The sequence below is a fragment of the Panthera leo genome, chromosome C2, assembly GCF_018350215.1.
Source record: "Panthera leo isolate Ple1 chromosome C2, P.leo_Ple1_pat1.1, whole genome shotgun sequence".
Lineage (NCBI taxonomy): Eukaryota > Metazoa > Chordata > Mammalia > Carnivora > Felidae > Panthera > Panthera leo.
The window spans coordinates 107,106,507-107,133,216 of NC_056687.1; the positions used below are offsets into that span (position 1 = coordinate 107,106,507).

At 38.7% G+C, this 26,710-nt stretch overlaps 1 protein-coding gene and 1 long non-coding RNA gene across 9 annotated transcripts in view; one reads left to right on the forward strand and one right to left on the reverse strand.

Annotated features, from left to right (window-relative positions):
* Nucleotides 1–23,493, reverse strand: part of LOC122229969 — a 50,848-nt gene extending 27,355 nt beyond the window's left edge. For 3 of the 4 annotated variants that reach the window (XR_006207220.1, XR_006207218.1, XR_006207221.1), the window contains exons 1-4: nucleotides 23,302–23,493; nucleotides 21,889–21,957; nucleotides 9,793–9,868; nucleotides 5,954–6,123 (exon numbers count right to left, since the gene is read on the reverse strand). This is a non-coding gene — a long non-coding RNA (uncharacterized LOC122229969). Of the gene's footprint in view, nucleotides 1–1,246; nucleotides 1,397–5,953; nucleotides 6,124–9,792; nucleotides 9,869–21,888; nucleotides 21,958–23,301 lie in introns of those variants that run through there. The other variant, XR_006207219.1, reaches the window with a different exon arrangement.
* VEPH1 (ventricular zone expressed PH domain containing 1) overlaps nucleotides 6,019–26,710 on the forward strand; it is a 242,511-nt gene continuing 221,819 nt past the window's right edge. For all 5 annotated transcript variants that reach the window (XM_042955580.1, XM_042955578.1, XM_042955577.1 and 2 more), the window contains exon 1: nucleotides 6,019–6,156. In XM_042955580.1, the coding sequence (XP_042811514.1) occupies nucleotides 6,019–6,156 (138 nt within the window). The remainder of the gene's footprint in view (nucleotides 6,157–26,710) is intronic.

Consider the following 26,710-nt stretch of genomic DNA (forward strand, 5'->3'; position numbering starts at 1 on the left):
AGATACGTTGTATCTTAGTCCATTTCCACTCTGTAAAAAATTCATTTACTGTTTAGCCATGGTTGAGGGGGTAAGGCTGTCTCTCCAGGGAACAAATTTGCCAAAAAACTAATATGGACACATTCAAGATAGTGTATAAACTACCCAGATTTAGGTTGGGGGGAGAGTACAATTAGGCTATAAATATGACCCAAATGGAAAAAGGACTTTATAAAAAATCTTTAACATGTGAACTCAGTGTTGGATAGCAGTACAGCAGTATATTAGCTCTTAGAAGGGATGGCATAGGGACATAGTACAGGAAAATGACCTATAAGAATAATGGCATTATTAGGGATATGATTGCTGTTACTTCTTGTGTGGTTGTTATATGCTAGGTTCTGTGGTGAATGCTTTACATAATCTCATAAAACCTCCCAACAACACATATCACAATCCTCAGGTACAAATAAGGAACCTGAGGCTCTAGGAATTAATTGATCGACCCCAGTAATGATACAGCTGAATCCAGTTGTGTTTGCGTTCCCACACTCTTAACCACTCTGCTTTTCTTACTGGGTTTCTATAAAATGTCCAAATCTGGACTGGAGATTCATTCCTTTTAAAGGAATGTAGTCATTCCTTTAAAAATGGAAGAAAATTGGATAAAACCTAGCGATAAGAGCCATTAATAAGGAATGGAGAATGAAGAAGAGGGAAGCCTAAAGACATACAGTCTGTTCCTTTAAAAGAGAAGACTGCATCACTATCTGTAAGCCAGAAAATTACCAGTGAAAGGCTACACCTGCTCATGGGTGCCTGGCTTCTCCATTTTTATAAAGAAAACTCTTAAAGAGAATTCTCCATATGTGGATGGCATAAAAATGTGATTGACCACCAAATGTCTAGAATGATTTACAAGGTCATTCCCCTGGGGCATATGACCTGGTTCAATGGTAGTGTGTGACCCCTCTGACCACATGCCTTTGTGGGGTAGCACTCGCGGGAGTCACATCTTTGTGACCACACGGATGAATTTGTCTGCCGCACAGCTTCCTGTACGTTTTGCCAGCAAAGAGGTGATTTGATGGGCAGAAGACCCTCAATAAGGACAGATAAATTGGGAGTAGAGAATAATACAATTTAAAAGCATGTTTTTTAATGCACCATTAAGCATTGAAACCATTAAGTGTTGAGAGTTTCAGTACCTTTTCCTCCTCTGGAGTGTCAGCAAGATAAACATATTCTCTGAGTGTCGCTGCAATATTTAAAGTACAAATCTGACTTAAAGGGCAAATCCAAGTGGATTTTTATGAACCTCCCAGCAAATAGAGTGGAAAAGAAGGTATGCATTTTTGTTTAGTAGTTTGTTCCTTTTAGCAACTTTCTCCATCCTTAAGTTTTCAACAATATTAATCTAGAGGCAGAACAAGAGGATCAGTGCTTTAGGAGCTGGGACTCTTAGTGGACAAATGCTCTGTGTTTCAAATTCTGGGTGTGAAATCTTGAGAGGGAGGGAGGTGTTCATTAAGCCGCAGTCCTCTCTTCCCCAGGCTTTGTGAAATGGCTCCCAATAGTCATTCCATTCACCTGTTTGAGTTTCTGCTGAAACTGTTTCCTGCGTGGCTTTCTCTCCCCAACACCTCCCACCCCCTCCCCATTCTTCCCAGGGAAAGTATAGATTTTCACGAACACAGGGAGTTTTGTTTTCTCTGTTAAAAACAACTCTACTTTACTGGAGCAGGCTTTCTGTTTCACCCCAGGAAACAGAGCATTTCACTCAGAGGCGACTCTGCACTGGGTGAGGTGCAGCCTGTCACCTGACCAGCTCTGGAGCTGCCAGTGGCATCAGGCTGCATTCCTTGAATTCTTCACCCAGCACTACCGCCACCGCAATGAACAACTTCAGGTTCACTGAGCTGAGGGGATTCCATCTGCTGTGCCCTCGGAGTCCGCTGCCCGAGTCTCGCGCCCAGGCTCAAAACCTATAGCTGAGTAACAGCAAGCTGCCTGCCTTTGAGGATAGCACGCAGGTAAAGCCAGTTTGTGGGGACAGCTGGGACTCCCTGAAATGTGTCACCCTTGGTGCATAATCATTTTTTTTGTGTGGTGTCTGCTTCTCTTTACAGAAACTTGACTTACCAACCAATATCTGCTTAAAAATATATATTACAAATAATGAGAAAGTGGGCTCCAATTTAGGATCCCTTAAAGATTAAGGGCAGAAATTAGGAGAGCAAAAGCTGGGAGTAAGAGGAATTTTATAAGCCAGTTTTTGTAATTCAAAAAGTACGAGATTTGGAGGCTGACCTACTTGGTGTGAATCTTGGCTCTGTGTGTAACCTTTGGCACGATATCTCACCAGTCCTGTTTCCTCTTTGGTAATAATATCTACCTGCAGGGTTGATGGGAGAACTGAGAAGAAAGTATCTGGCAAAGAGCTTGGTGCATAGAAAGCATCTGAGGTGCACACATATGTGCATTTGTGTACGTATGTGTGTGCTTGTGTGTGTTTGGTGGACACGTGTATACAGGCATACAGGTCACAGGACTGTGGCGTTCATGAGGGCAGGGAATTTCTCAGAGGATGAGGTTGAATTTGATCTGTCGCTGACCTTCTCTGCTGTAGCAGAGAGATCAACAGGAGAAAGAAGCCAGACACCTGAGCAAAACACTGACCAGAGCTGCTGAAAAATAAATTACGTGCCTTGCTGATCCTTAGGCAGGAAGGGGGCAGTATAGTATACCATGTGGGGTGCTCTTTAAATGAAGACTGATGGAAGGGAGGCAGTTTAATAGTTATCACACATGGTCATGTACGCAACTGACAGGGCTTTGTTCTGGGAGATCAACTGCCTTCGGTTCTGACTCTGCAACTTATTACTCCCTGGGTGTTCCTGGGCTGGTTGCTTTCCTCTCTGAACATCAGTTTCTCATCACATGGAATCGTCGTGAGAATTAAGTGACTCAGTCCTTACGAAACACTCATAGTAGTGCCTGCCACATGGTAAACACCTGCTAAACATTAGCTGTTGGTGTCATTATTTGACAAGGGGCTCTTTCATGTGTTTTAGCTTTGATCTTCAAAACAACCTGGTGAGATAGACTAGGCATGTATTAGCCCCATTGTGCAGATGAAGAAATTGAGGCTCAGAGAAGGGAAAAGCACGAACCAAAGGTCCAACAACCAGAGTGACCAGGCTAGGACTTGAATCTCAGTCTGCAGACAAGCGGCTGACTTAGTATGTACACGGGACATGTACATTGAATGAAATCTATCCTAAAAATGTCTAGCCCAAACACCATTTCTTTCACAAAGTCATTCCTCATCATCTTTCCCTAGGAGAGATCTCTCTCTCCCTTGTACTTCCCCAAACTTCCTTTATAGTATACAAGAGACTTTTCTCTGGGTCATCCTTGTATTGTAAAATGTTTGGTGTAAGTTTCACCTCTCCCTACCCCACCTTTTAATGTGTAAAATTTCTCACGGATGGCAGTGTTTTGAACAATAATGTTTTGCACATGATGGACACTCAATAGTGATAGCATGAATGTAGGACTTCATACCAGGTGTCATTGTAAGTGTGGAGAGTAAAGAATGAGCCCAGGGATGCCTGGGTGGCTCATTTGGTTGAGCTCAACAGGACTCTTATTTTCGGCTCAGGTCACAGTCTCACGGTTTGTGGATTTGAGCCCTGTGTCAGGCTCTGCACTGACAGTGCAGAGCCTGCTTGGGATTCTCTTTCTCTCCTTCTCTCTCTGCCCCCCCCCCCCCATTTGCTCCCTCTCTCAAAATAAATAAAGGAAAAAGGAGCCCAGGAAAAACCGGGGGTGCTCCCCTCCACCAGCATGTATTTCTGTCCTCCTCAGAGCTCCAGCTGTGATACATTTGGGACAGCTGAATGTGCTTCAGGAATAGCCAGATACTGACCAAGAAGCTGACTGGTCAAGGTGAAATCATATCCAGTGTCCGTCTAATATCTTATATTTCTGAATATTATTTCACTGAGACCCTGTCACTGTAAATGTCTGAGGCTATGGGGAGAATGCATTAAGGGGAAAATTCTGTCCTAAGGGGAACATGACGTCCTAATTTTCCCTGTAGATATTGTAACTCGCCCTTCCATATTTGCCAGGGTGCATCCTACCTTGTAGGGCTCTCTGCTCTCTCTCCACCCCATGGAATTCTCCTCCTCATCCCCAACTCTCCTGCTTTTCTCTTCCTCTAAGCTTCTGTTCCTTGTGACTCGCCTGCTGTCTGGTAGGCCTAAAGCCCGGGGCGTAGAAGGGCAAGGGTGCAGGGTCAGTGTAGGAGGAAAGAGAAATTCATTTTCATGCTTTATGACTCTACCCATATCTTCATCCTCAAATGTTAATAATGCTCTGAGGGTCTTTACTTATAACAGTAGCCTCACATGGAGCCTTACGTGGAACCAGCATACTATAGTGGTTATGAACTTGGGGGTCGCACTGGAATCTCTGGATCCAAATCCTAGCTGTACAGTTTACTGGCTGTGTGGCTTGGGCAAGTTATCTAATGCCTTGGTTCCTCACCATTAAAATGGGAATGAAATATCCTCATATAGTTATTATGAAGGTTAAATGAGTTAATGTTTACAAAGCATCTAGAACAGCACCTGGCATACAGACAAGCATGTATAAGTATTGGGTATGATTTTTCTGAAGCTGGTGAGCAACACAAAAGTCGCACGTAGGCAATACTACCCTCCACTTCCCTTCAATGTCCTACACACTGCACTGAGTGCCTGATGAAGGATTTGGCTTGCGTTTAGAGACCATATTGCATGGAGAGTGTGTATCTTTAACCTTTAAACTTGCATTCAGCACACAGAGGTGCCCACACAGTGGGAGCTCAGAGGGGAGGTTTAAGATCACCCGAGGAAGCAGCAGACTCCCCTGTCCCTTTCAAAATCGTTCTGGGGAACACATTCAGAATGAAATGTTGGGCAGACTTGCCTATTGCTTATATTCTTATATGAAATAAGTCACCCTCAGCTGTTACTCTTTGCACGTGGGTCTTCATTTTTAAGTTACACGAGATGATTCCACTTCATTGTAAACCATAGGGGAAGCCCGCTGGCCTGAAGTCAGGGGAACAGCGCTCCTGCAGTTACTATGGAGCCTTCGGGAAGTCATTAAATAAATGATTGCTAAGGTCTCTACCATTGCAAGTGGTCCGTGATTTTATTAGGCCCAGAAGGGAGCTGATGAGAAAAATCAGATATTTAATTTGTGCCATTGCGCTTCTCTCTGTGGACTGTTAATTGAGTAAGAAGCATAGTGGGACTTTATTATTTCAACTGTGGGAGGAGAGGGAAGATTGCCTGATCCCAAAGCCCTTCCTCTTTACCCTGCCTGGCAATGCTGGGGGGAGTTTCTCTTGTCAGTGTAGGAAAGAAACCTGGCCAAGAAGGCAAGCACTGGTTTCCATGTCCAGAAAAAAAGAGAAAACCAGGCAGTGGGTGTTTTCTGTGTTCCCTCTTTCCTTTCATTGCCCTTTTTTGTTTGCTTTCCATGGGAATCTGGGGGAAATATGGCAAGGGTTGGGTGTCCACTTGTTTCCTTGTGGCATAGAATGCCGGAGAAGGATACAGAAAGGAGAAAAATAAGTGTGAGGTTTAAGCAGCTTTTTAACATTCCTGTTAAATTCTAGAGAAACCTACACATTTTTGATAGGATCTTTCGGGAGTAAAAGAAAATAAATAAGGGAAGAGCTCATTTGAAGATCACCAAGCCAGGATCTGTGACTCTCTGCACATTTCCAAACTGTCTTCCCAGTCTCTGCTCAGTGGAGAGGTTACATTTTCAGCCCATGCCATTCTACTAACAGCAACATTGTTTCATTTGTTTCTTTTCCAGAGAGTGTCAAAGAAGACCTCAAATTCTGGAGAAAAATGACCTTTCAAGGACTACAAAGTATATACTTCCTGCTGCATGTTTCTGTCTTACTAACCTGTGATAACTGAAACACGTGGTCCTGGGGCTGCCGAAGGTCAATTGCTTATCAAATTTCCCATCATGCATCAGCTGTTCAGACTGGTTTTAGGACAAAAAGATCTTTCCCGCGCCGGGGACCTCTTCTCTTTAGATGACTCTGAGATTGAAGACAGCCTGACAGAAGCTCTGGAACAAATTAAAATAATTAGCTCATCTTCCGTAAGTAAACTAATTTTTAAACTAGACTCCCAAAATGACTTATTCTAGGGCCAAAGGATTGTACGTATCCTGTGGGAAAGGAACTTTGCAGGGGAAAGAGGAAAGACCACTTAATACTGGTTCCCTTAATACTGGTTCTGCTCTGTGGTTTAATTTGGCGTCTAAGAAATAACACCAGAGCAGTCTTGACCTAGCGGGAGGCTAGGCTGCCTTTTGCCCATTCATGGAGATCAGAACTCTGGAAATTGCAGACCAGAGTGGAATTATCACAAAAGCTTATCTAAGGGCTGTTTCTCTATCCTTGAAATGACATGGAGAAGAGAGGGAGCAAATCCTGGGAAAAGCAGATCTGCCAAGCTGCCAACAGCATCAGTAAACAAAGCAGGGTGTGTGGAGGAGGCTGAATAATGAAAGAAGGCAGGATGACGCCTCCTGCCGCATAGGTAACATAAGACAAGGACAAGGATCACTCTGTTGCCAGAAGTGACAGTTGCCCGGGGCTTGATAACACTGATTCTGTGTATTTCTATAGACTCTCCATTAAAAAAAAAAAAAAAAAAATCTTACTTTTTTACTTCTTTTCCTAACCCCCACCCCCATTTAATTCAACTCACTCATCATTAGCCCCCAGTGTGATCAGACAAATTTATAATCTCCCTCAAGTCTCCCATTCCTTTGCTTCTCTTCAATGTCAAGATTATATATTCTGAAAGTGCTTCCCAAAGAGGATGGATGTGGAGTGCCCAGTGTGGTTTGATGTTGCCCTTCTTGGTTGTGCATGGGCCCTCCATGAGATCAGTCCCATTTCAAAGACCAAGTCTACCAAGCATCTCTTGTGTCAACAGCATTTGCTAATACTTGGTGCAGACAGCCCCCAGGCAGACAGGAAAGAGACAGGACTTGGGCCATAAAATACTGAATTACCAAATGCGTACACATTTCAGAGATCACAGCTTCCTTCCACATTTTAATGTTTAAAAGGTGTACCAGCAACCAGTGCGGCTTCCTCCTCAAGACTGTCAGCGCGCTCACTTATTGGCCGCCAGGAACATACTAAATCCCCCCGGTGGCCAATGAAGTCATTGCCCACACACTCTTTTCTCAGCTAATGTCTTTGACAGCAATTATGTGTCCACATTTTTTTTTCAGAACATTAATCAACTTAGTCTGACTCAAAACACAAGTATTCCTGGTACATTTCCACTTTCTGGGCCATATTTGTGTGCTATTTCTAGCAGTCCCTTCCTTCACACTCCTGCAGAAATGAATTGGCTTAATATGCCACTGATTTTCATCTAATCTAATACAAATATATATATACATATTCCCCTGAAGCCTGTTTCCACTAGAGGTCACTAGTGTCAGTGATTTCTTTTGTTTCCTTCATCAGTTGCTTATTTTTAACAGATGTCAAATTCAGAATTTTAGAACTGGTGAGTTCTGTTATGTGTCGCCACCTTTACCGATTAAGGCAGGCAGGTCCCTTGTCATCAGGGTGTCATTTGTCCCCTCAGATCAGCATCCTACCAGGCAGATCTGGAGGGCCAGTCGTTCTCCTGTGTTCTTCACCTACTAACTGGTGTCACATCTCACTTCTTCCACTGCTCTATCTGTAACTGTGGCATGAGCAGATGGATGGCAGAATAAAAAGAATTAGTTTTTAGAAGGATTGTGCAGATCGATCCATTTTTTTATGTCTGCTATTCAGTCCTAGTTATAAGCAAGTCTCAGTGTGGAATTCCTTCTCCCTTTCCATTCTTTTAAAAGCCAGTTCAAGGTTTATTATTCCTGAAATGACTTCTATGGTTCTAGTTCTTAGTGATTACTTCTCTCTAAAAATACATAGTTGCCCTTTTGCAGAGTATATAATTAATATACTCTGTTCTTATAGAAAATCATCTATTCATATAACCTCCTGTAGTGAAACTTCTACATCCAAGATCTATGTTTCCAGCCTTGGCATCTCCCCCTAAGCCTCAAGCCCGAACTAGTTGGTATCCGTTATCTCAAATTCAATCTATCTAAATTAGAAGCTATCATCTTTCTTCCAGCTGTACTATCACTTTCTTAGATCTCCAGGTTTGCAACCTGGAGTCACTCTTGACCTTTTACTCTCACTCTCTCCTTTCCCTGTTAGTTCTGTGGACACTCCTTGAGAAATGTCTCTTCCCTTTCTCCTTCTTCTCCTTTTCCTGAATTACCTTCTCCTTCTCCTTTTGCTATCACTCTGGCTCAGGGCTTCAAAACAATTGATCTTCTTGCCTTTGGTCTTACTGTTCTCTGGTTCAATGTACTAGAAGTTACCTAATTAAACTTCCTAAAGAAGATTTTATTGCATGTCTCCCATTGTTTGAAACCTTCCCATGATGCACCAATGCCCATGACATTCAATGGCCATTGCCAGTGATTAGTCCACTGAACCACTATGTCTACTCAGTGGCTCACTTCCCTGTTAGCTGCATCCCATCTTTCCCTTGTTATGACTTTCCTAATGACCCTGAATCTCAGTAATCAATTCTACTTCTCAACTCCTTTGTTTGTTTGTTTGTTTTTTGTCCCTAATTTTTTTAATTTTATTTTTTATTTTTTAAAATTTACATCCAAATTAGTTAGCATATAGTGAAGCAATGATTTAGGAGTAGATTCCTTAATGCCTCTTACCCATTTAGCCCATCCCCCCTCCCACAACCGCTCCAGCAACCCTAAGTTTGTTCTCCATATTTATGAGTCTCTTCTGTTTCACTCATATGGGGACTTTAAGAGACAAAACAGTTGAACATAAGGGAAAGAGAGCAAAAATAATATATCAACTCCTTTTTAAAAACAAAGAACTTCCTTTTAAGTCATCTTTGCCAACTTCCTTCTAGCATAGAAATCCCTTCTCTATGATACCTGACAAATAGGTGACTTCTCCTTCTACATTTGCAATGATGAGAACATAGTAAGTTTCTGATATTTCCCTTTGACAAATTTCCCTTTTCCATTGCATGAAGCCTTGATGGAGCCTTTAGTCAAAGTTTTCTACCTTGCCCTTGCCAGGAGAGCAGAGAGGAAAGGAGTGGAGACGCTGACTCAAGCTTTCTCCATAGTTCTAGGAAAGAAGTCAGCAGAGGGTGATTTGTCATGACAATGGTGCTCCAAAGAGATAGTCCTTTGCTGTAGTTTTCCGCACTTTATCCATTACTTATGGTCATAACCATAAAACCTACAAAGATATAACTATTCCACTGTCAGAATTTAAAATTTTTAGTGTGTTCCTCCTTTTGGCTAGATGAAATCTTGACAACTCAGGAAACAACAGATATTGGTGAGGATGCGGAGAAAGGGGAACACTTCTGCACTGTTGGTGGGAATGCAAACTGGTGCAGCCACTCTGGAGAACAGTGTGGAGGTTCCTCAAAAAATTAAAAAGAGAACTACCCTACAACCCAGAAATTACACTACTAGGTATTTATCCAAAGGATACAAAAATGCTGATTCAAAGGGGGCACATGCACCCTAATGTTTATAGCAGCCCTTTGTATTTTCTATACATTGTTATTTGGTCTGTTCATTGCCCCAACAATCAAGAGAGTGTAACTCTGTTCCCGCGAGAACCTTAAATATAGAAAGATAGGTATAGGTATCAGGACTCACCTGTAGCTTCTCTTTTCTCAGCTAAATATCCTTAATGTCCTAGTGTCCTTAGGTATTTCCATGACAAAGAAGGAGCCTATGGCAGAGAAAGGTCATACAACCTCACATTTCCGGGTTTAGGTCTGGAAACTCAAATTTGTCAGTACATGATAAATACTATCCAAATGCAAGACTCAGAGGTATAAATTAGAGTGTTGACTTATTGATTTACAATGCAAATTATAACCCATGTTAGTCGGAATTATTGTGTGCTCTATGCTGTCCTTACCAAGTGCATTTACCCAGTCTTTCTCTAGACAATGAATATCACTATTGATTAGATTTCTTCCTCCTCTATTAGAATCACATTCCAGCCCTACCGCCCTATATTTAACTCACCTGTAGTCACTCATGTACAGATAGTATGATGGTTAGTCCAGTAGCTGGTCAATCCCACTCATATAAGTGGATTTCCCCCCACTTAATTCTCAAAGGGCAATCTTGTTTCCAAATTCTTGAGGTGTCTCATTGTAGCTCCCAAGTACTGCCTACATTCTCAACATTCTGGCTTCTTTCCCTTGGCACCTTCCTAATTTACTTTTGTAATTTATCATTGCCCTGCACTTAAACCAACTGCTTAGAACAATTGCTGATACTAGTCAGATACTCTGTGTCTAAAATTTCTTTTCTACGGAAAGTCTCACAGTTGGCCACATTAATGTTATGATATACCAAAACCCTGAGGCTTAATCAAGACGTATAATTAGGCAACTTGAAAAACATTGTAGGTGTATTGTGTCACATTTTTAAACCATTACAACAATATTGTTGTCTTTAGGCCCTCATTCCAGGATATTCATACCTTCAAAAAATTATGATTCTGTTCAATATATTAGTTATTCCTATCTTTTTGGAATCTGAAAATTTGGCAAGCAAGTCTTCAATCCTTTTCCTAACATCACTCACAAAATAATTGAACCTTACTAGATTCCATTCTCCAGTCCATGCTCTCTTTTCCACTGGTTAGTCCAAAACACTGCTGGGCAATATTTTGTCCTTATGCTTTGCTTTAAAGTGCATCTTCTCAAAATTCTCTCCAGGTCCCCAAATGTATCTTTAAGTTTCGTCTTTTCATTTTGAGTCCCTTCTGGGCTGCTTTCACCTAATAATCATTTCTCCTACTAACTTGGCTCTCCTCCCAGACTACTCATTGCTATCCAGTCATCTTTTCCCACTCCCACCACCCTCATTCACCACGTTCCTTTTGCCTAATCCACCAACCCACCTTCTATCTCTCTTTAACTTTTTTTTTTACACCAATAAAAAATGTTAGGCATGCACGAATTGCCCAATTTTAAGAATTAGATAAAATTGAAATCATCGGCATGTTTCTATTTCAAACCTTCCTTTTCTCCCAAAGTAACCAATATCCTAATTATGGTATTTATCCATGAATGTTTTTATTTCTTTGCTATACACGCATAACTCAAAAATTATTTACAGCATGATACTCTACGTTTCTAAACTTTATATAAATAGTATCATAAGGCTCAATATAATGTTTCTGAGGTTTATCTATGTTGGTACAGGTAGTCCCAGTTCATTTGGTTTTGGAGTGATAGAGTATTCCACTACATGATTATACCACAATTTGGTTATCCATTCTTCTTCTGATGGACATTTACTATTTAAACAGAGTTATAGTAAACATTCTTGTAATCAGTGTTTTTGCCAAATGTGCTAGTATTTCTAGTGAAGACAGCTAGGAATGAAACAATTGGTGTTGGGGTTTTATAGACTTTCAGTTTTCTGATATACCACCAAATTGCTCTCCACCATGGTTGTACCAACCTGCACTCCCATCAGCCATGCTTGAGATTCCCAGTGGCTTTATATTCTCACCAAAGCTTGCGTTTATCAGATTGTTAACAGTTTTTGTCAATTTAAACGAACCATATCTGACTGTTATTTACATTTGTACTCCCCTAATTATTGGGAAGGTCAACAGATCATTTTTTGGTGTTTATTCGCTATATGTCATTTGGGTTTCAGTATTTAGGATTTAGGGGGGTTTTTGTTGTTGTTGTTTCTTTCCATTTTTCTATTGAGGTTTTAAAGAAGTCTTTTCTTATTAATCTTAAGGACTTTTTGTATATTCTTGTACAAACCCTGTCACTTAAGCATGTTGCACATCTATTTCTAATGTAGCTTGCCTTATACCTTTTACTGTAATAGTCCTGACAGCTGGTAGGACAAATATCCCCAGACTTCTTTAAAATTGCTTTGTTTGTTTTTGTTCTTTAATAACTTTAAAGAATGATTCTGTCACTATCTTGATAGGAATTTTATTATGACTATAGATTTATTTGAAGAAAATTAACATCTTTATGTTACTGTCTTCTTATCTGTAGGTATTATTTATCCATATTCTTAGATCTTCTTAAGTATCTTGCCGTAAAGTTTTATGATTTTTTTCTTAAAGATCTTAAGAGTTTTGTAAGTCTTTTTAAAAATTTATAAGTATTTTAGGTTTTTTGCTGAGATTATAAAAATTACATCCTTTATTTTTTTTTTAAGTTTTTTTCTTAATGTTTTATTTTTATTTTTGAGACAGAGGGAGACAGAGTGTGAGTAGGGAAGGGGCAGAGAGAGAGAGGGAAACACAGAATCTGAACCAGGCTCCAGGCTCTGAGCTGTCAGCACAGACAGAGCCTGATGCGGGGCTCGAACCCATGAACCGTGAGATCATGACCTGAGCCAAAGTCGGATGCCTAACTGACTGAGCCACCCAGGCGCCCCTAAAAATTACATCCTTTAAAAAATATTTTCCAACTATTTTCTTTCAGGTGATTATAAAACAAATGACACTTATTTTTGATCATATATCAGACTCAACTCTCTTTATTAATCTTAATATCTTGTCTATAATTTTTTCCATTTATTCAACAAATACTTCTTAAGCACTTACTATATGCCAGACACAGTACCAGATGCTGGGGATACAAGAGTAGGCAAAATAGAAAAAGAAATCTCTGCCAACATCCATTTTAATTGGGGGAGACAGAAAAATACACAAAATAAATAAGGAAAGTATGCATTGCATTAAAAGAGGATCCATAAGTGCTATGTAAAAAAACACAGAGCAGAGGTTGAGGACAGGGGATTAAAGGTATGAAATTTTAAACAGGAAGACAAAGTGGCCATATTGAGAAGCTGGTGTGAAGCAAAACTTGAAGGAGATGAAGAAGCAATACTTGTGGAACCCTGGAAGAACTCACTTCAAGCAGAAGAAGCATAAGATACAAAGTTCTTGAGGTTGAGGGCAGCCTGAAGTTCCTGAGGAATATTAAGGAAGCCAGTGTGGTTGTAGCAGAGAAAGCAAGGCAGGAAGGTCATAGAACATCAGGTCAGAAGGGAAGTGGAGGCCAGATCATGCAGGGCCTTGGGCAGCTATTGGAGAGTTCTGACCAGAGAAGTAACATGATCTTATTTTCCTTTTCCTGCTTTGAGAAGAGTCTGTGGAAAAGCAAAGGTGGAATCAGGAAGGCCATTTAAAAGACTATTGCAAAAATCCAGATAAGAAGCTCAGTAGTTAGGGCGCCTGGGTGGCTCCAACTTCGGCTCAGGTCGTAATCTCACAGTTTGTGAGTTCGAGCCCCGCGTCAGGCTCTGTGCTGACAACCCAGAGCCTGGACCCTGCTTTGAATTCTGTGTCTCTTTCTCTGACCCTCTCCTGCTTGCACTCTCTCTCAAAAATAAACATTAAAAAAATTTTTTAATTAAAAAATAAGCAGAGACTTTGGCCATGAGGGTGTAATGGAATGGTGAGAGCTATTCAGTCTCTGGGTATATTTTAAAGGTAGAACCAATAGGATTTGTTGATATAGGGTGGCATGGAGGAAGACAGAGAGCGGGACTAAAAATTTTCGGCCTGAAAAGCTACAATGATGAAGTTGAGAGGTAGGAAGGAATCAGGAGTTCTGCTATAAGCATGGGGGCTGAGCTGTCAGCTGTCTCAATGGAGATGTCACGGAGATAGTTGCATATGTGAGTCTGGAGTTGAGGAGACAAGTCTGGGCTGGACAGGATAATTTTGGAACTCATTAGCTTTGAGACTGAATGAAATCATTGAGAGAGTGAGTGTTCACAGAAAATAAGCCCAAAGACTGAGCCCAGCCTCGAGGAGATGATGGAGGACCAGTGAAACCGACTGTGAGAAAGGGCCACTGAAGGAGGAAGAAAGAGCATGATGTCCTGAAAGCCAAGTGGAGAAATGATCAAGGACCGAGCGAGGTCAATGCTGCCAGTAGGTCAGGTGAGATGAGGACTGAGAATGACTGTTATTCAGGTCCATGAATATCACAATGAGAAAAGCAGCATCATTGGATACGTAGGGGTGAGAGCTGAGCCAAAGTTAGTTTAAGACAATGGGAAGAGATTTGAAGAAAAGCAGTGACGTCTCTGGGCATTTTCCTTTGAAGAAGAGTAGAGAAATGAGGTGGTAATTAGAAAGAATTAGGGAATCAAGAAAGAATTTTTTTAAGATGAGAGAAGCACATTCTTTAGAATTTGTTTATGCATACAATCAATATCTTAATAGTTTTGTTTCTTCTTTTTCAATCCATATCCTTTCTATTGGATTTCTCTGTCTCCTTGTCCTGTCTAGTTCTCAAGAGCAATGCTGAATAGAATGGAGTTAGCAGATACCCTTTTTTCATTCTTTAAAGGTAGTTTTCTGACTTAACATAATTATAATGTTTGTTCCAGGCTTTTGATTAGTACCCCTGATCAGATTAAGGAGGTTCCCTTTTATTCTCGTTTTTTTTTTTTTTAATGTTTATTTAGTTTTGAGAGAGAGAGAGAGAGAGAGACAGACAGACAGACAGAGACAGAGCTTGAGCAGGGGAGGGGCAGAGAGAGGGAGACACAGAATCCAAAGCAGGCTCCAGGCTCTGAGCTGTCAGCACAGAGCATGATGCGAAGCTCAAACTCAGGAACTGCAAGATCATGACCTGAACCAAAGTTGGACGCTTAACTGACCGAGCCACCCAGGCACCCCGTTCTTGTTTTTCTAAAAATTGTTAAATTTTATCAACTTCTTTTTCTGCTCTTTTGAGATAGTCATATTTTCCCTTTTTCCCTATTTTCGTTGTTAATGTGGTGAATCATAATAATAGATTTTTAAAATATAAAACCATTATAACATTCTGGGATAAAGTGAAATTTGACATTAATTTTAATACATTTCCTGATTTGGTTAATATTTTTAAAGGAGCTTTGGAACCGTGAGATTGGCCTATAATTGTCCTATCTTCCACTGTTTTTACCTGGCTTTAGTAGCAAGTTGTATGTACTGGGGTCATAAAACAAGCAGGGAAAAGTTTCCATGTTTCTGTTATCTATAAGACTTTCATAGAAAGCTATAAAACCCTCTGGGCACCATGAGGGTTTGTGTGTGTGTGTGCGTGTGTGCGTGTGTGTGTGTGTGTGACGGGAGTGGGGGTGTTGGTAGATTTTTAAATTATTGATTTCATTTTCTTTGAAGAAAATCAGGGGAGTTTTCCTTCAGTCACTTTTGATAAAATATATTTTCTAGGAAATTATACATTTTATCTGAGTTTTCAAATTTATTGGTATAAAACTTTTTAAATCGTACTTTTATGTTCTGCTGTATCTGTATTTAAGTGCTCTTTTTCACTGATTCTTTCATCGGTATTTTCAGAGATTTGTCTTTTTAAAGTTTTTGGTTTATTAATCATCTGTATAGGGTGTTTTTATTCTATCTCATTAATTCCTTTTTAAATCTTCGCTGTTTTCCTCTTTGTTCCTCTTTATTTGGTTGTATTCTATGCTTTTTCTAATCCCCTCAGTTGTACAATTAGCTTTTTTTTTTTTACTTTCTTTTTTTTTTTTAATTTTTTTTTTCAACGTTTTTTATTTATTTTTGGGACAGAGAGAAACAGAGCATGAACGGGGGAGGGGCAGAGAGAGAGGGAGACACAGAATCGGAAACAGGCTCCAGGCTCCGAGCCATCAGCCCAGAGCCTGACGCGGGGCTCGAACTCACGGACCGTGAGATCGTGACCTGGCTGAAGTCGGACGCTCAACCGACTGCGCCACCCAGGCGCCCCTTTTACTTTCTAATATAAGCATTTAAGACCCTAAATTTCTTGCTAAGTACCACTTAGTGTCATCCCATAAGTTTTTGAGATACAGTATTTTCATTATGAATTCTTAAATACTCTCTTATTTTTATTGTGATTTCCTCTTTGACTCATAAGTGACTTACAAGTTTGTGCTTTAATTTCCCAAAGAATTTTTGGAAACTTTTTGTTGTTAAGTTAAAATCTAGCTGCATTGTAGTTGGAGAACATGAATGGCATGATACAAATTGCTTAGGAGTGGTTGAGATTTGCTTTGTAGCACAGTTTATGGCTAAACTGTTTAACGAATAACAGCTAATACTTATGTAGCACTTAACTATATTCTAGGAATTGTTCTAAGAGCTTATCACATGTTAATATATTTAGTTCTTTCAGTAAACTTTTGAGATAAGTGTACTAATATTATCTGCATTTTATAGATAAGGAGACCGGAGCACAGAGAGGTTAATAATTGAACTTGTTCAAGGTTATATAGCTAGTGAATAATAGAGACAAAAATCAAGTTAGGAGAGTTTGGATTCAGAGACTACTCTTAACTACCACACTATGCTGCCTCTTTAGATGTTTCATTTGTGCCCCAGAGGAATGTGTATTCTTGAATTAGTGAGTATGAGATATTAAGTAAGTTGGTTAAAGAACTCCTTTTGATTATATCGTTCACGTTTTCTATATCCTCAATAAATTTGTGTCTGCTTGGACAGTCAATTACTAAGAGAGGTGTTTTAAAATTTCCCACTATAATTTTGGATTTGCCAATTTCTCCTTGTAATTTTGTCAATATTGCTTTATAAATGTGGGAGATTTTCTAAAATTGAAGCATAATTAACATACAATGTTATATTAGGTTCAGTGTACAACATATAGATTCAACAATCCTATACATTACTCAGTGCTCCCCACAATAAGTGGAGTCGCCCTCTGATACCACACATGTAGTTATTACAATATTATTAACTGTGTCCCCTATGTTTCACTTTTAATCTCCGTGACATTAATTTTATAACTGGAAATTTGTACCTCTTAATTCCCTTTATTTTACCCATCCTCCCATCCAGCTCCTCTCTGGCAACCACCATTTAGTTCTCAGTATTTAAGAGTCTGTTTGTTTGTTATTTGTTTAGTTTTTTTAGATTCTACATGTAAGTGAAATCATATGTTTGTTACTCGTCTTTGTCCGGATTATTTCACTTAGGATTATAGTCTCTAGGTCCATCCATGTTGTTGCAAATGGCAAGATACCATTTTTTTTATGGCTGAATAATACTCTATTGTATATACATACCACATCTTCTTTTTTATTATTATGTACAAGTTTAGAATCATTATTTACTCTTGGAGAACTTTTCCTCTTACCATTGTATATTGTACAACTTTATTCCGATAAGTTTTGCCTATTTTCTTTGGAGTAGTTGCCTATTTTCCCTTTTCCTGTCTTTTTACTTTTTATCTTCCCATGTCCTTATGACTTAAATATAATTTGTAAACATCCTATAGATGTGTTAAATATTACAAATTGAAAATCTGTCTTTTATTGATACATTTAATCAATTTGTATTTGTCATGATAAATTACATATTTGGCTATATTTCTCCATTTTTATTTTGAGTTATATTTCCTGATTTTCTAAATTTTTATCTTCTTTTCTGCACTTTTCAAAAAAAATTTTGTTTATTTATTCATTTCAAGAGAGACAGAGAGAGCAAGCAGGGGAGGGGCAGAGAGAGAGGGAGAGAGAAAGAATCCCGAACAGGCTCTGCACTATCAGCACAGAGCCCCATGCAGGACTCTACCCACGAAACGTAAGACCATGACCTGAGCTGAAACTGAGTGGGGCACTTAACTGACTGAGCTACCCAGGCTCCCCACAGTTTTTTTTAGTTGAATGCATTTTTAACCTTTCATTTTCCACCTCTATTGACTCCATTGGTTTGAAAGTTACATATTCTATGTCAGTTCTTTTGGTAGGTACCTTTAAAATTTTAGCAAACATATTTGCCATGTTTTATCAATTCTAAGACATTTTTCACACACTTATAACTCTGAAACAAGAATATATTTTATAATTGATTACAATCTTACAATCACCGTTGGCCAGGTATTAGGCATAATAAAGTTTCCATGGCCTACTTGTGCATAAATTTGTCGTAGCTTTCATACTGTTAACATTCCAACTGAATTAGGTGCATTATTGTTACTAGCAATCAATGTTGGGTTAAATGTCTGCTTAAAATGTTTCCAAACTTTCTAGATTATAATGTGGTAACAAACACTTACTGGGTATTTGGGAAGGCATGGAAGAGAGCACTAGGGTATGCATTTTATATTAGTGAACAAAATATTCATCAAAATATTCGTGCAGGAATGATAGGAATTCCACATTTTCTTACAAAATAATAACTGAGAGCTTTATGGAAACTAAAAAAGAATATACTCTTGTTACTGAGATATTGGTAAAATATTGTCTATTAAACTACAACAAGTAATGCAGCTAAAAGCAGGAAACAGGCAATTCTGGAAGAGATGAAAGAAACTTCAAAGAAATAAGAGGTTAGTACCATCAATTTATGTCTTGCCTAGAATTCTCTTTAAGACATGATACAACTCACAATTTAATTGTTAGTCTTTTCTCTTCCTTCATAATGGAAGATCTTATCACTGATACCACCTTACATTTGATGGATTACAATGATATCTGAAGTTATTCAATAGCTCTCTTTTCCTATTACCATAAGAACCTTGAAATACTTTCATGCCCCTCTTATATAATAGCGTTAAGCAGCACTTTTCATTTTACCTTGTTTAATACCCTTGAAACTTATTCTCTAAAATTACTGATTAAAAAAGAAATCAGCCAATGTTTGGTTCAAGAACCTATTTCCCCATTTTTTCTTATCATTCCTTTTATTCCCCATTGTCTTCCTCCCTTTTTTTCTTCCAAATCCAAGTTTCCACTTTCGAAAGCATCATAGTAAGAGTCCCTTCAGCCAGGATCTATTAGTGATAAACTGTCTAAATGTTTGTCTTTTCCGAAAAAGTCCTTGTTTTGCCCTTTACTTTGAATGGTGATTACCTGGGTGTGGATTTCTAGCTGGGCAGTCTTTTTATTTCTCAGTAACTCCTACTATTGCTGTTGGTTTGTCATTTTTTATACCTACTCTACTTTTTCCATGCTGTAATATTTTCTCCGTGTCTTTGGTGTTCTATGGTTTCACACTATTATGTGTCCGGATGTGATTTTACTTGTATATCCCTACTTAATCCTCGTTGTGTTTTGTGAGTTTGAAGTTTATGCTTTTTGTCACTTTTGGAAATTTTAAAAATATTATATCAAATATTTTCTTTTCCAACTAACTTTTCCTTCTGGAAATGCTATTTATTCATTCATTTATGCATTCTGCAAGTATTTTTTGAGTACCTACTATCTTCTAGGCATTGGGGATATAATAAACAAAGCAGACAAAAATAACTGCCCTCACATTCTTCATATTCTCTTGTTTCATTCTCCATACCTTCTGATCTTTTGTAGTTTCCATCTCTGTATGATCCATCATGTTTTCCTTTCCTCAACTCTATATTCCCATCCATTGAGTCTTTTTTCCAGCTGTATCTTATCCACTATTTCATTCATTTGTTGAGTTTTTCATTTCTAGAAGTCTCATTTGTTTCTTTTTAACATCTTTCTGTTCCTTTTTAAAGAGATGTCATCTTTGTTCATAACAAGAGTTTTCCTTGATACAATGAGTCCTTTTGCACGTCTAAGTGCATAATTTGAGATCAATAATTCCATTATCTGGTTTTTGACTATCCAGTATGCCCCAAGTTTTATATGTGGATATGTGCTCATATTGGCTTAGTTCCTTGAATGTTTTCTGAGTTTGGATTTTCAAATTCAGTTTAAGTAGAATTTTACTTGTGTGAATACTGGATGGCTTTGTGGAGTGTTTTCCCCCTCAAAGTAGTTTTATGTTTGCTTCTGCTGGGAACCCCAGTGAGGTTATGAGCTCTGGGATCATTGCTGGTGCTGTTGGTGTTGTTATTGTCTTCACCTTGGAGGTTCTCAGAATGATAGAATAAATGAGGTGTGTATATATGGGTGCTCTTAAAACTAGAAAGAATGATTATTAGTATGGATGCCATGTAGAATGTAACAACAAGAGATGGGTAAGTATGTGGTCTTTTTGTGCTGTACATTGTTTAATAGTTGTGAAATGAATATATAAAAAATTATAACACACAAGGAAATATTTATAACTCACTGTGTGTTATAACATCTCTCTGTACTTATTACATGCCAGACACTGTTGTAAATCCTTTCCCTACATTAACTAATTTAAACTGCACACTACTACTAGGAGATAGATACTAATAATATCCCAGTTTTAAGGATTAGACAACTGAGGGACAGAGAGATAAGTGATTGCCCAAGATTGCAGCTGATCAGAACAGAATATAGCTTTGAGCACAGGCAGTTTGACTCTAGAATCCATGCTTTTAACTGCTATGCTATGCTGTTTCTGAAGGAAGGGAAGGAGAAATGATCCTCAAGATGTCTTCCTTCTTCTCTTTCAACTTCCACTCCTATGCTATTCCCACCGTTGAGTACTTTATTTCATTTATTTCATTCCCTTTTGCCACTGGGCCATTCCCTGAAGACTGTTTATAGCATCAAGAAGTGTGACTAAATGGTTTAGGAGTGTTGACATGGAGTTGTGGTGTCTGTGGCTGAGTGAGAATGACCCATCCTGGAAACTAGGCTCGAAACAGCACAATGTGTGGATTTTTCATTGTCCTACCCTTATAATTGGACCTCCCCACCACTTTAGGGTAAATTACTTTAAAATTAACAATGACCAGGTTACTGTGAGACTGAACCTCTAAACCCAGTTTGACGGGTTTGATATAAATAGATCTGGTTCTTAGAAGTTACTCATTTTAATGTGCACAGGTACTGACCCAATGTTGAGCTCAAACATAAACACATATGTACATACACACATACATTTCATAAGAACAGGGTGTTTCCTGGAATGTGAGTCAAGAAAACCCTAATTGCAAAGCTGATTTCATGCCAAGAATCTTTAAACTATTCAATGATACCATTAAAAGAATTTGTTTACATTTCTTTTGTCTTTTTGAATATTTGTTGAATGGAGCAGTTAACAGCTTTCCAGATTTTCACCTCTTTTTGGAGGAACTCTCCTTTTTGGAGAATGTTTTGCTTCATGTCATATGTAGGAATGTGTAAAAAAAAATTCAAGCCAAAAAATCTTTTCTTTTTCATAAAGTGTTATAGGAAATTCTTAGGTACAGGAGATTCACAGTAATATCAAAGTTCATAACTGATGCACCTATGCCTAATATATGAATATATTCAATGAAATGACCAGTGGGCAGTGATTTATCCTTATGGACATCTGCTTAACTTTTCTAGTTAGAAATCTTAGAAGCAGAATATATGCCTTTTGTTAAACAATCTTGCTGACACAGTAGTCTCTCCTGTATACTCCAGCTTCATTCCAAAGCACTCCTTTCAGAATTCCGCAACAACTCAGTACTCTTTAAAGCAGGAAAATGGAATCTTGGTGTTCACGAACCAGGGCACACATGTTTCTCATGTACTTTTATTGAGTTGCAACTTCTGCTTTTATTGGCTTATTTCATCCAAATGGAAATCTCTCTTCTATTTATTGTTAAACTATTGTTTACCCATGGTTTGCTATGTTTCCCAGTGCCATCTATAAACACCCTGTTGCAATTGGGTTCCCGGAAAAACAGGTTCCAAAATGGCTGTCCCAAGGGAGGAACAAACTCCTGGGTGAGGCCATTCCCTTGGACAAAGAAGTTTATGCAGGCAGGTTTTGCTCTGAACTGGAAGCTGAGAATATGAGTGCCTTTGTCCCAAATAGGTATATGGGCAGTGTACTATAGTATCAACCCAGTCTACCCTTCTCACCATTCAGATCCATTTGCTTTGTATAATAATTTCATCCCATATGGAAACAGCTTCTCTGAGATACTTTTCCTGAAAAAATTTACAAGAAGGTTAGTGAGAGGATCTGTCTACCACCCCAGTTGCTATCAAGGCTGCAGTTGGTACTGATCATCTCTGTGGTGGGCTGAATAATGGCCCCCAAAAGATGTCCGCCTGTGAATTTTATCTTACATAGAAAAAGGGATTTTTCAGATATAATATAGTTAAAGATCTTGAGATGGGGAGATTATGCTGTATTATCTGGGTGGGCCCAATATAATTACAAGGGAGTGAGAAGGTCAAAGGCCTTCTTTGAAGAAGGAGGTGGCCTGATGGAAGCAGAGGTTGGAGTGATACACTTTGAAGATGGAGGGTCATGGAATGATGGAGGGTCCTCATGGAGGACATGAGTCAAGGAATACAGAGAACCTCTAGAATCTATGCAGAAATGATGCAGAAATGGATTCTCTTCTCACAGCCTGCAGAGAAACCAGCTTTGCTGACACATTGACTTTTGCCCAGTGAGACTAATTTTCAGCTTTTGACCTCTGGAACTGTAGGCAAATACAGCTATCAACACAAATTCTTGAGCCACTAGGCATGTGATGATAAGTTATAGCAGCAACAAGAAAGCTAATACAGTTTCCCTCCTCTACCACCTATTCTATTCCCTATGCCTTCAGCTAGCACCTCTGCTGATTTAAGTTGCTTTCTAGTTGGGTGACTCCTATGCTTTTTCCTGAGGGATCTGCGTCCCTGGTCTCCATCCCTGTCTCAAAGTGTGATGACCCCCATGTCCATTTACCACCAAAATTAGGCAGGGGAGTACCTCGAGATGCCCCCCGTTACAGAACAGCAGCCCCACCTCCTCCTAATGATATGGTCAATTACCCTTATCAGGGTGGTCACTCTTTTCTTCTTTTGCTGATCTCTTGACCCAAGAGCTTGAAGTGACTGAGTTCTCAGGCTCATGTATTCTACCCATAGGGAATTCAACACCGTGTAATAGTCACTGTTTTAGTATGTATGTTGCCTCTTAGAAGATAGTTCCTCAACCTCATAAGATATTAGGCTAAGTTGCTCCTTTGAAGACCTGTTCCATTGATCTATTAGTCCAGGAGTTTCAGGGCAGGGGAAAGAAAGGTTATCATATGTGATAGGACTAATGAATCCATGATCAGGTGCCCATTGTTCTATCTCCTTTGCTATAAAGTGATTCTCTAACCTGATGCAAGTTAAGTAGGATCTTGTTTCAACACACCAAATACTCTGTGATCCTTCAAATAGAGGTTCAGGCTTAGGCCCTATGGACAGGAAAGTCAAACTCAAACCTGGATTATGTGTAAATTCCACTCAATATAACTGATGTTCTTTCCGAGGTGGAAAATGACTTACGTAAATAACTTGCACCAAATGATTGATTGGTGTCCTTGAGGGATGGTGCCATTCTGGGGCTCAGCATTAATCTCCGTTGCTAACAAATTCCATATTTAGGTAATGGCAATAGCAAGAGCACGTTGGTGAATGGGAGTTGATGCTGTTGGGTAATGCATAGCTTTTATTCTTGGCACCAAGATTATTCCATTTGTTCACCTATTGGATCACACTGGGGTGGCCATGACAAAGGCTTGGCTGATGTCATTTGGAATATAGACTTCCTTGCATCTATGACATTGGTTCCCTGTTCTATCTACCCTTATGTATATATTCTCTTTATTACATAAAATACTCTTTATTGCCTATGATGCTGCTTGATATTTGAAGATAATGCCGTTAAAAGTAACTGCTACTTACAAGGGCAATTGTGACCAAAAATAGTGATTTTAGCCCAAGAGTATTCTCTGTTATTTTTCACCCTGAGAATGATTTTGGCTTTCCATGCAGCCACAGAGATTTTTGGAAAAGCTAGAATCATTTTTTGCTCATTTACATCCTGTGTTTTCTCTGTGACTTGGCTTCATAAGAACGTGTTTATTGCATAGCAGCATTCTGTTCTGGCATAAGTAATTATTCTGTTGCATTAAAATAAAGAATACAGTCACCAACAAAGGAGGAATGTAGAAAATATACTAAAACAGTCCACCAACCAAGTGGTGTTCATTCTAGGAATGTGGGGATGGATTAATATATGGACGTTTCATACTATATGTTAACATAACACATACATAAGTTGACTAAGAAAAAGTGCTTATTTATCTCCATAGATGCTTATAAGACAGTTAAAAAAATTAAAACAAATGCATAAACTTTGAAAATAGGAAGAAAGTGATACATCCTATATGCTTTTAAAATATTTACAGTATTTTCTTGCTTTTGACCATAACATTTTAAATCAAAAATCATGAACTAAAACCACAAACTAAACATGCATTCTTGCTTTTATTACTTTTGTGTGAAATAGCTTAGGAACTACTAGTCAACACAATAAGCTATGGGATATACAAAAGGTATAGATCCAATACAGAGATGTTTCTGGAAAACCCAAGAGAATGATCTGAAAAAAAGTATCATAATTAAGATGAATTGAGCTAAACAGCTACGTACAAAATAAATACAAAAAAAAAAGTGTAGGTTGACTTATTCATCAATAACTAATTAAAAGTTCTGAGGATGAAATAATATAGATTTTGTTAACAGCCACAACAGAGACATAAAATACACTAGGACATATCTTTAAAATTTTGTGGAGTTTGTATGGAGGAAATGGCAAAATTAATATTGTAAAAGAATTAAAAAATCGTACAAACAAAATACAACTCTGAAATAGAAACTGATGTATATAAAACAATTACTAGGAATAGAATTATTCAATACATGGTGATGGGAACATTAAATTAGCTATTTATTGTAAAATGTACATCTTCTATAAATAGATTTAAGAGCTAACTGATTGGTTAGCAAATTAATTTCTAAAACCCAAAATGTTAAATGGTTTATTTTATTTTTATTTTTTTAAGTTTATTTATTTTGAGGGAGAGAGAGAGAGACAGAGACAGAGACAGAGAGAGAGAACAAGTGGGGAAGGGGCAGAGAGAGAGAATCCCAAGCAGGCTCCACACCACCATGCAGAACCTGATGCAGGGCTTGAACTCACGAACAGTGAGATGGTGACCTGAGCCAAAGTTGGACGCTTAACTGACTGAGCCACCAAGGCACCCCAAGTTTTTGTTTTTTAATCTAGAAAAAATTCAGGAGAATTTTTATTAAACCTTTGAGTAAGGAAAGTTTGAAGTTAAAAAACAGAGCCATTAAAGAAATAACAAGTAAGAAAGGAGTAAGTGTAGGTGGATATTTTCATGTGCCTGGAGTGCCTTTGCCAAACACAGGAGACCCTGTGAGCGTTGTTTTCCCCAGGGCAGGAAACCAGGGTGAGAGGGAGATTAACTTTTCACTGTAAACCTTCCTTTATACCTTTTGTTTTTTTGAACTAGGCCCATATATTACTTTTAGAAAAGAAAAGGAAAAAAAACCCTCAAATTTCCAATTTAGAAAAGGAAAAACATTGAAATCCCAGAAGTTTGACAGTTTTGTCCACTTAAAAAACTTACCATGTCAATAGATAGGAGCAAAGAAATTAAAAATAATGAAAAACAGAGACGTATTCACAACCTATATGTCAAATGTTGACTTAATATCCTTGGTAGAAAAAGATCTCAAAGGAGGATCACCAAATTGAAGTCATCTAAGGAAAAACTGACATAGGATACAATGGGCAATTCCCAAAGGAATATATACAAATGACCAATAAACATGTGAAAATACTCAACCTCACCTCTGATCAAGGAAATTCCAAGTAAACAGCAGTGAGATAACTGTTTTCCACTGATCAAATTAGCAAAGATTAAAAATACCCTGTTCTGGCAAAGGCGTGATGGAGAAAGCATGCTTTCACCTAGCTGATGGGAATATACACCGTAAGACCCTCTCGGAAAATAGTTTGGCAGTAAGTATCATGAGCCCTAGACATTCTCCTGTGTTTTATGTCAGAAATTCCACTTCTGGAGGATCTAAGCCATAAATAATCTAAGTATGGAGAGGGCTTCATGCATAAGATGTTTGCTGTGGCTTTAGATACAATAGCAAAACCAGATTGTTCCAGCTGCAGCTTGCAGTGGACAGAAAAGCCCCATCACTTCCCATCTCTAACAGCTCACGAGGGTGTAAGGATCAAATTGCTTCACTGCTCGATTATGTTTTCATTTTTGTCAGTCCACCAGCCAGTGGCAGACCAATTTTCCAAATTAAAGTGATGGGCCTATTTTTCACATTTAGATGTTTTGGAGGGTCATATTACCTCTCAATAAAGATGATTAGATATTTGAGGGAGAATTAAATAGTTGAATGAAGGGAAATTTTTTCGGGGTAAGCTAACATGGATTTGGTAGTTATTTGAACCAAAGATGGAGAGCTGAATTGATGTGTTCTGCTGTGTAGAGAAAGAGAAATAAAGTTTATGTGGGGAAATTGGAGGGTGATTTGAAACATTTCACAAAAATTACTGAAATGTCAGAGTAAAAATGTCAACCCTGACCTGTAATGGGCCTAGGAACTGAAACAGCCTGGGGTGCCTGGGTGGCTCAGTTGGTTAAGCGACAGACTCTTGGTTTTGTCTCAGGTCATGATCTCACCATTTTGTGAGTTTGACCCCCACGTTGGGCTCTGCGCTGAGCCGTGAAGCCTGCTTGGGATTCTCTCTGCCTCCCTCTGCCCCTCCCCCACTCACACTGTCTCTGTTTCTCTCAAAAATAAACATTAAAAAAAAAAAAAAGGAAAGAAAAGAAAGAAACTGAGACAGCCTGAAGAT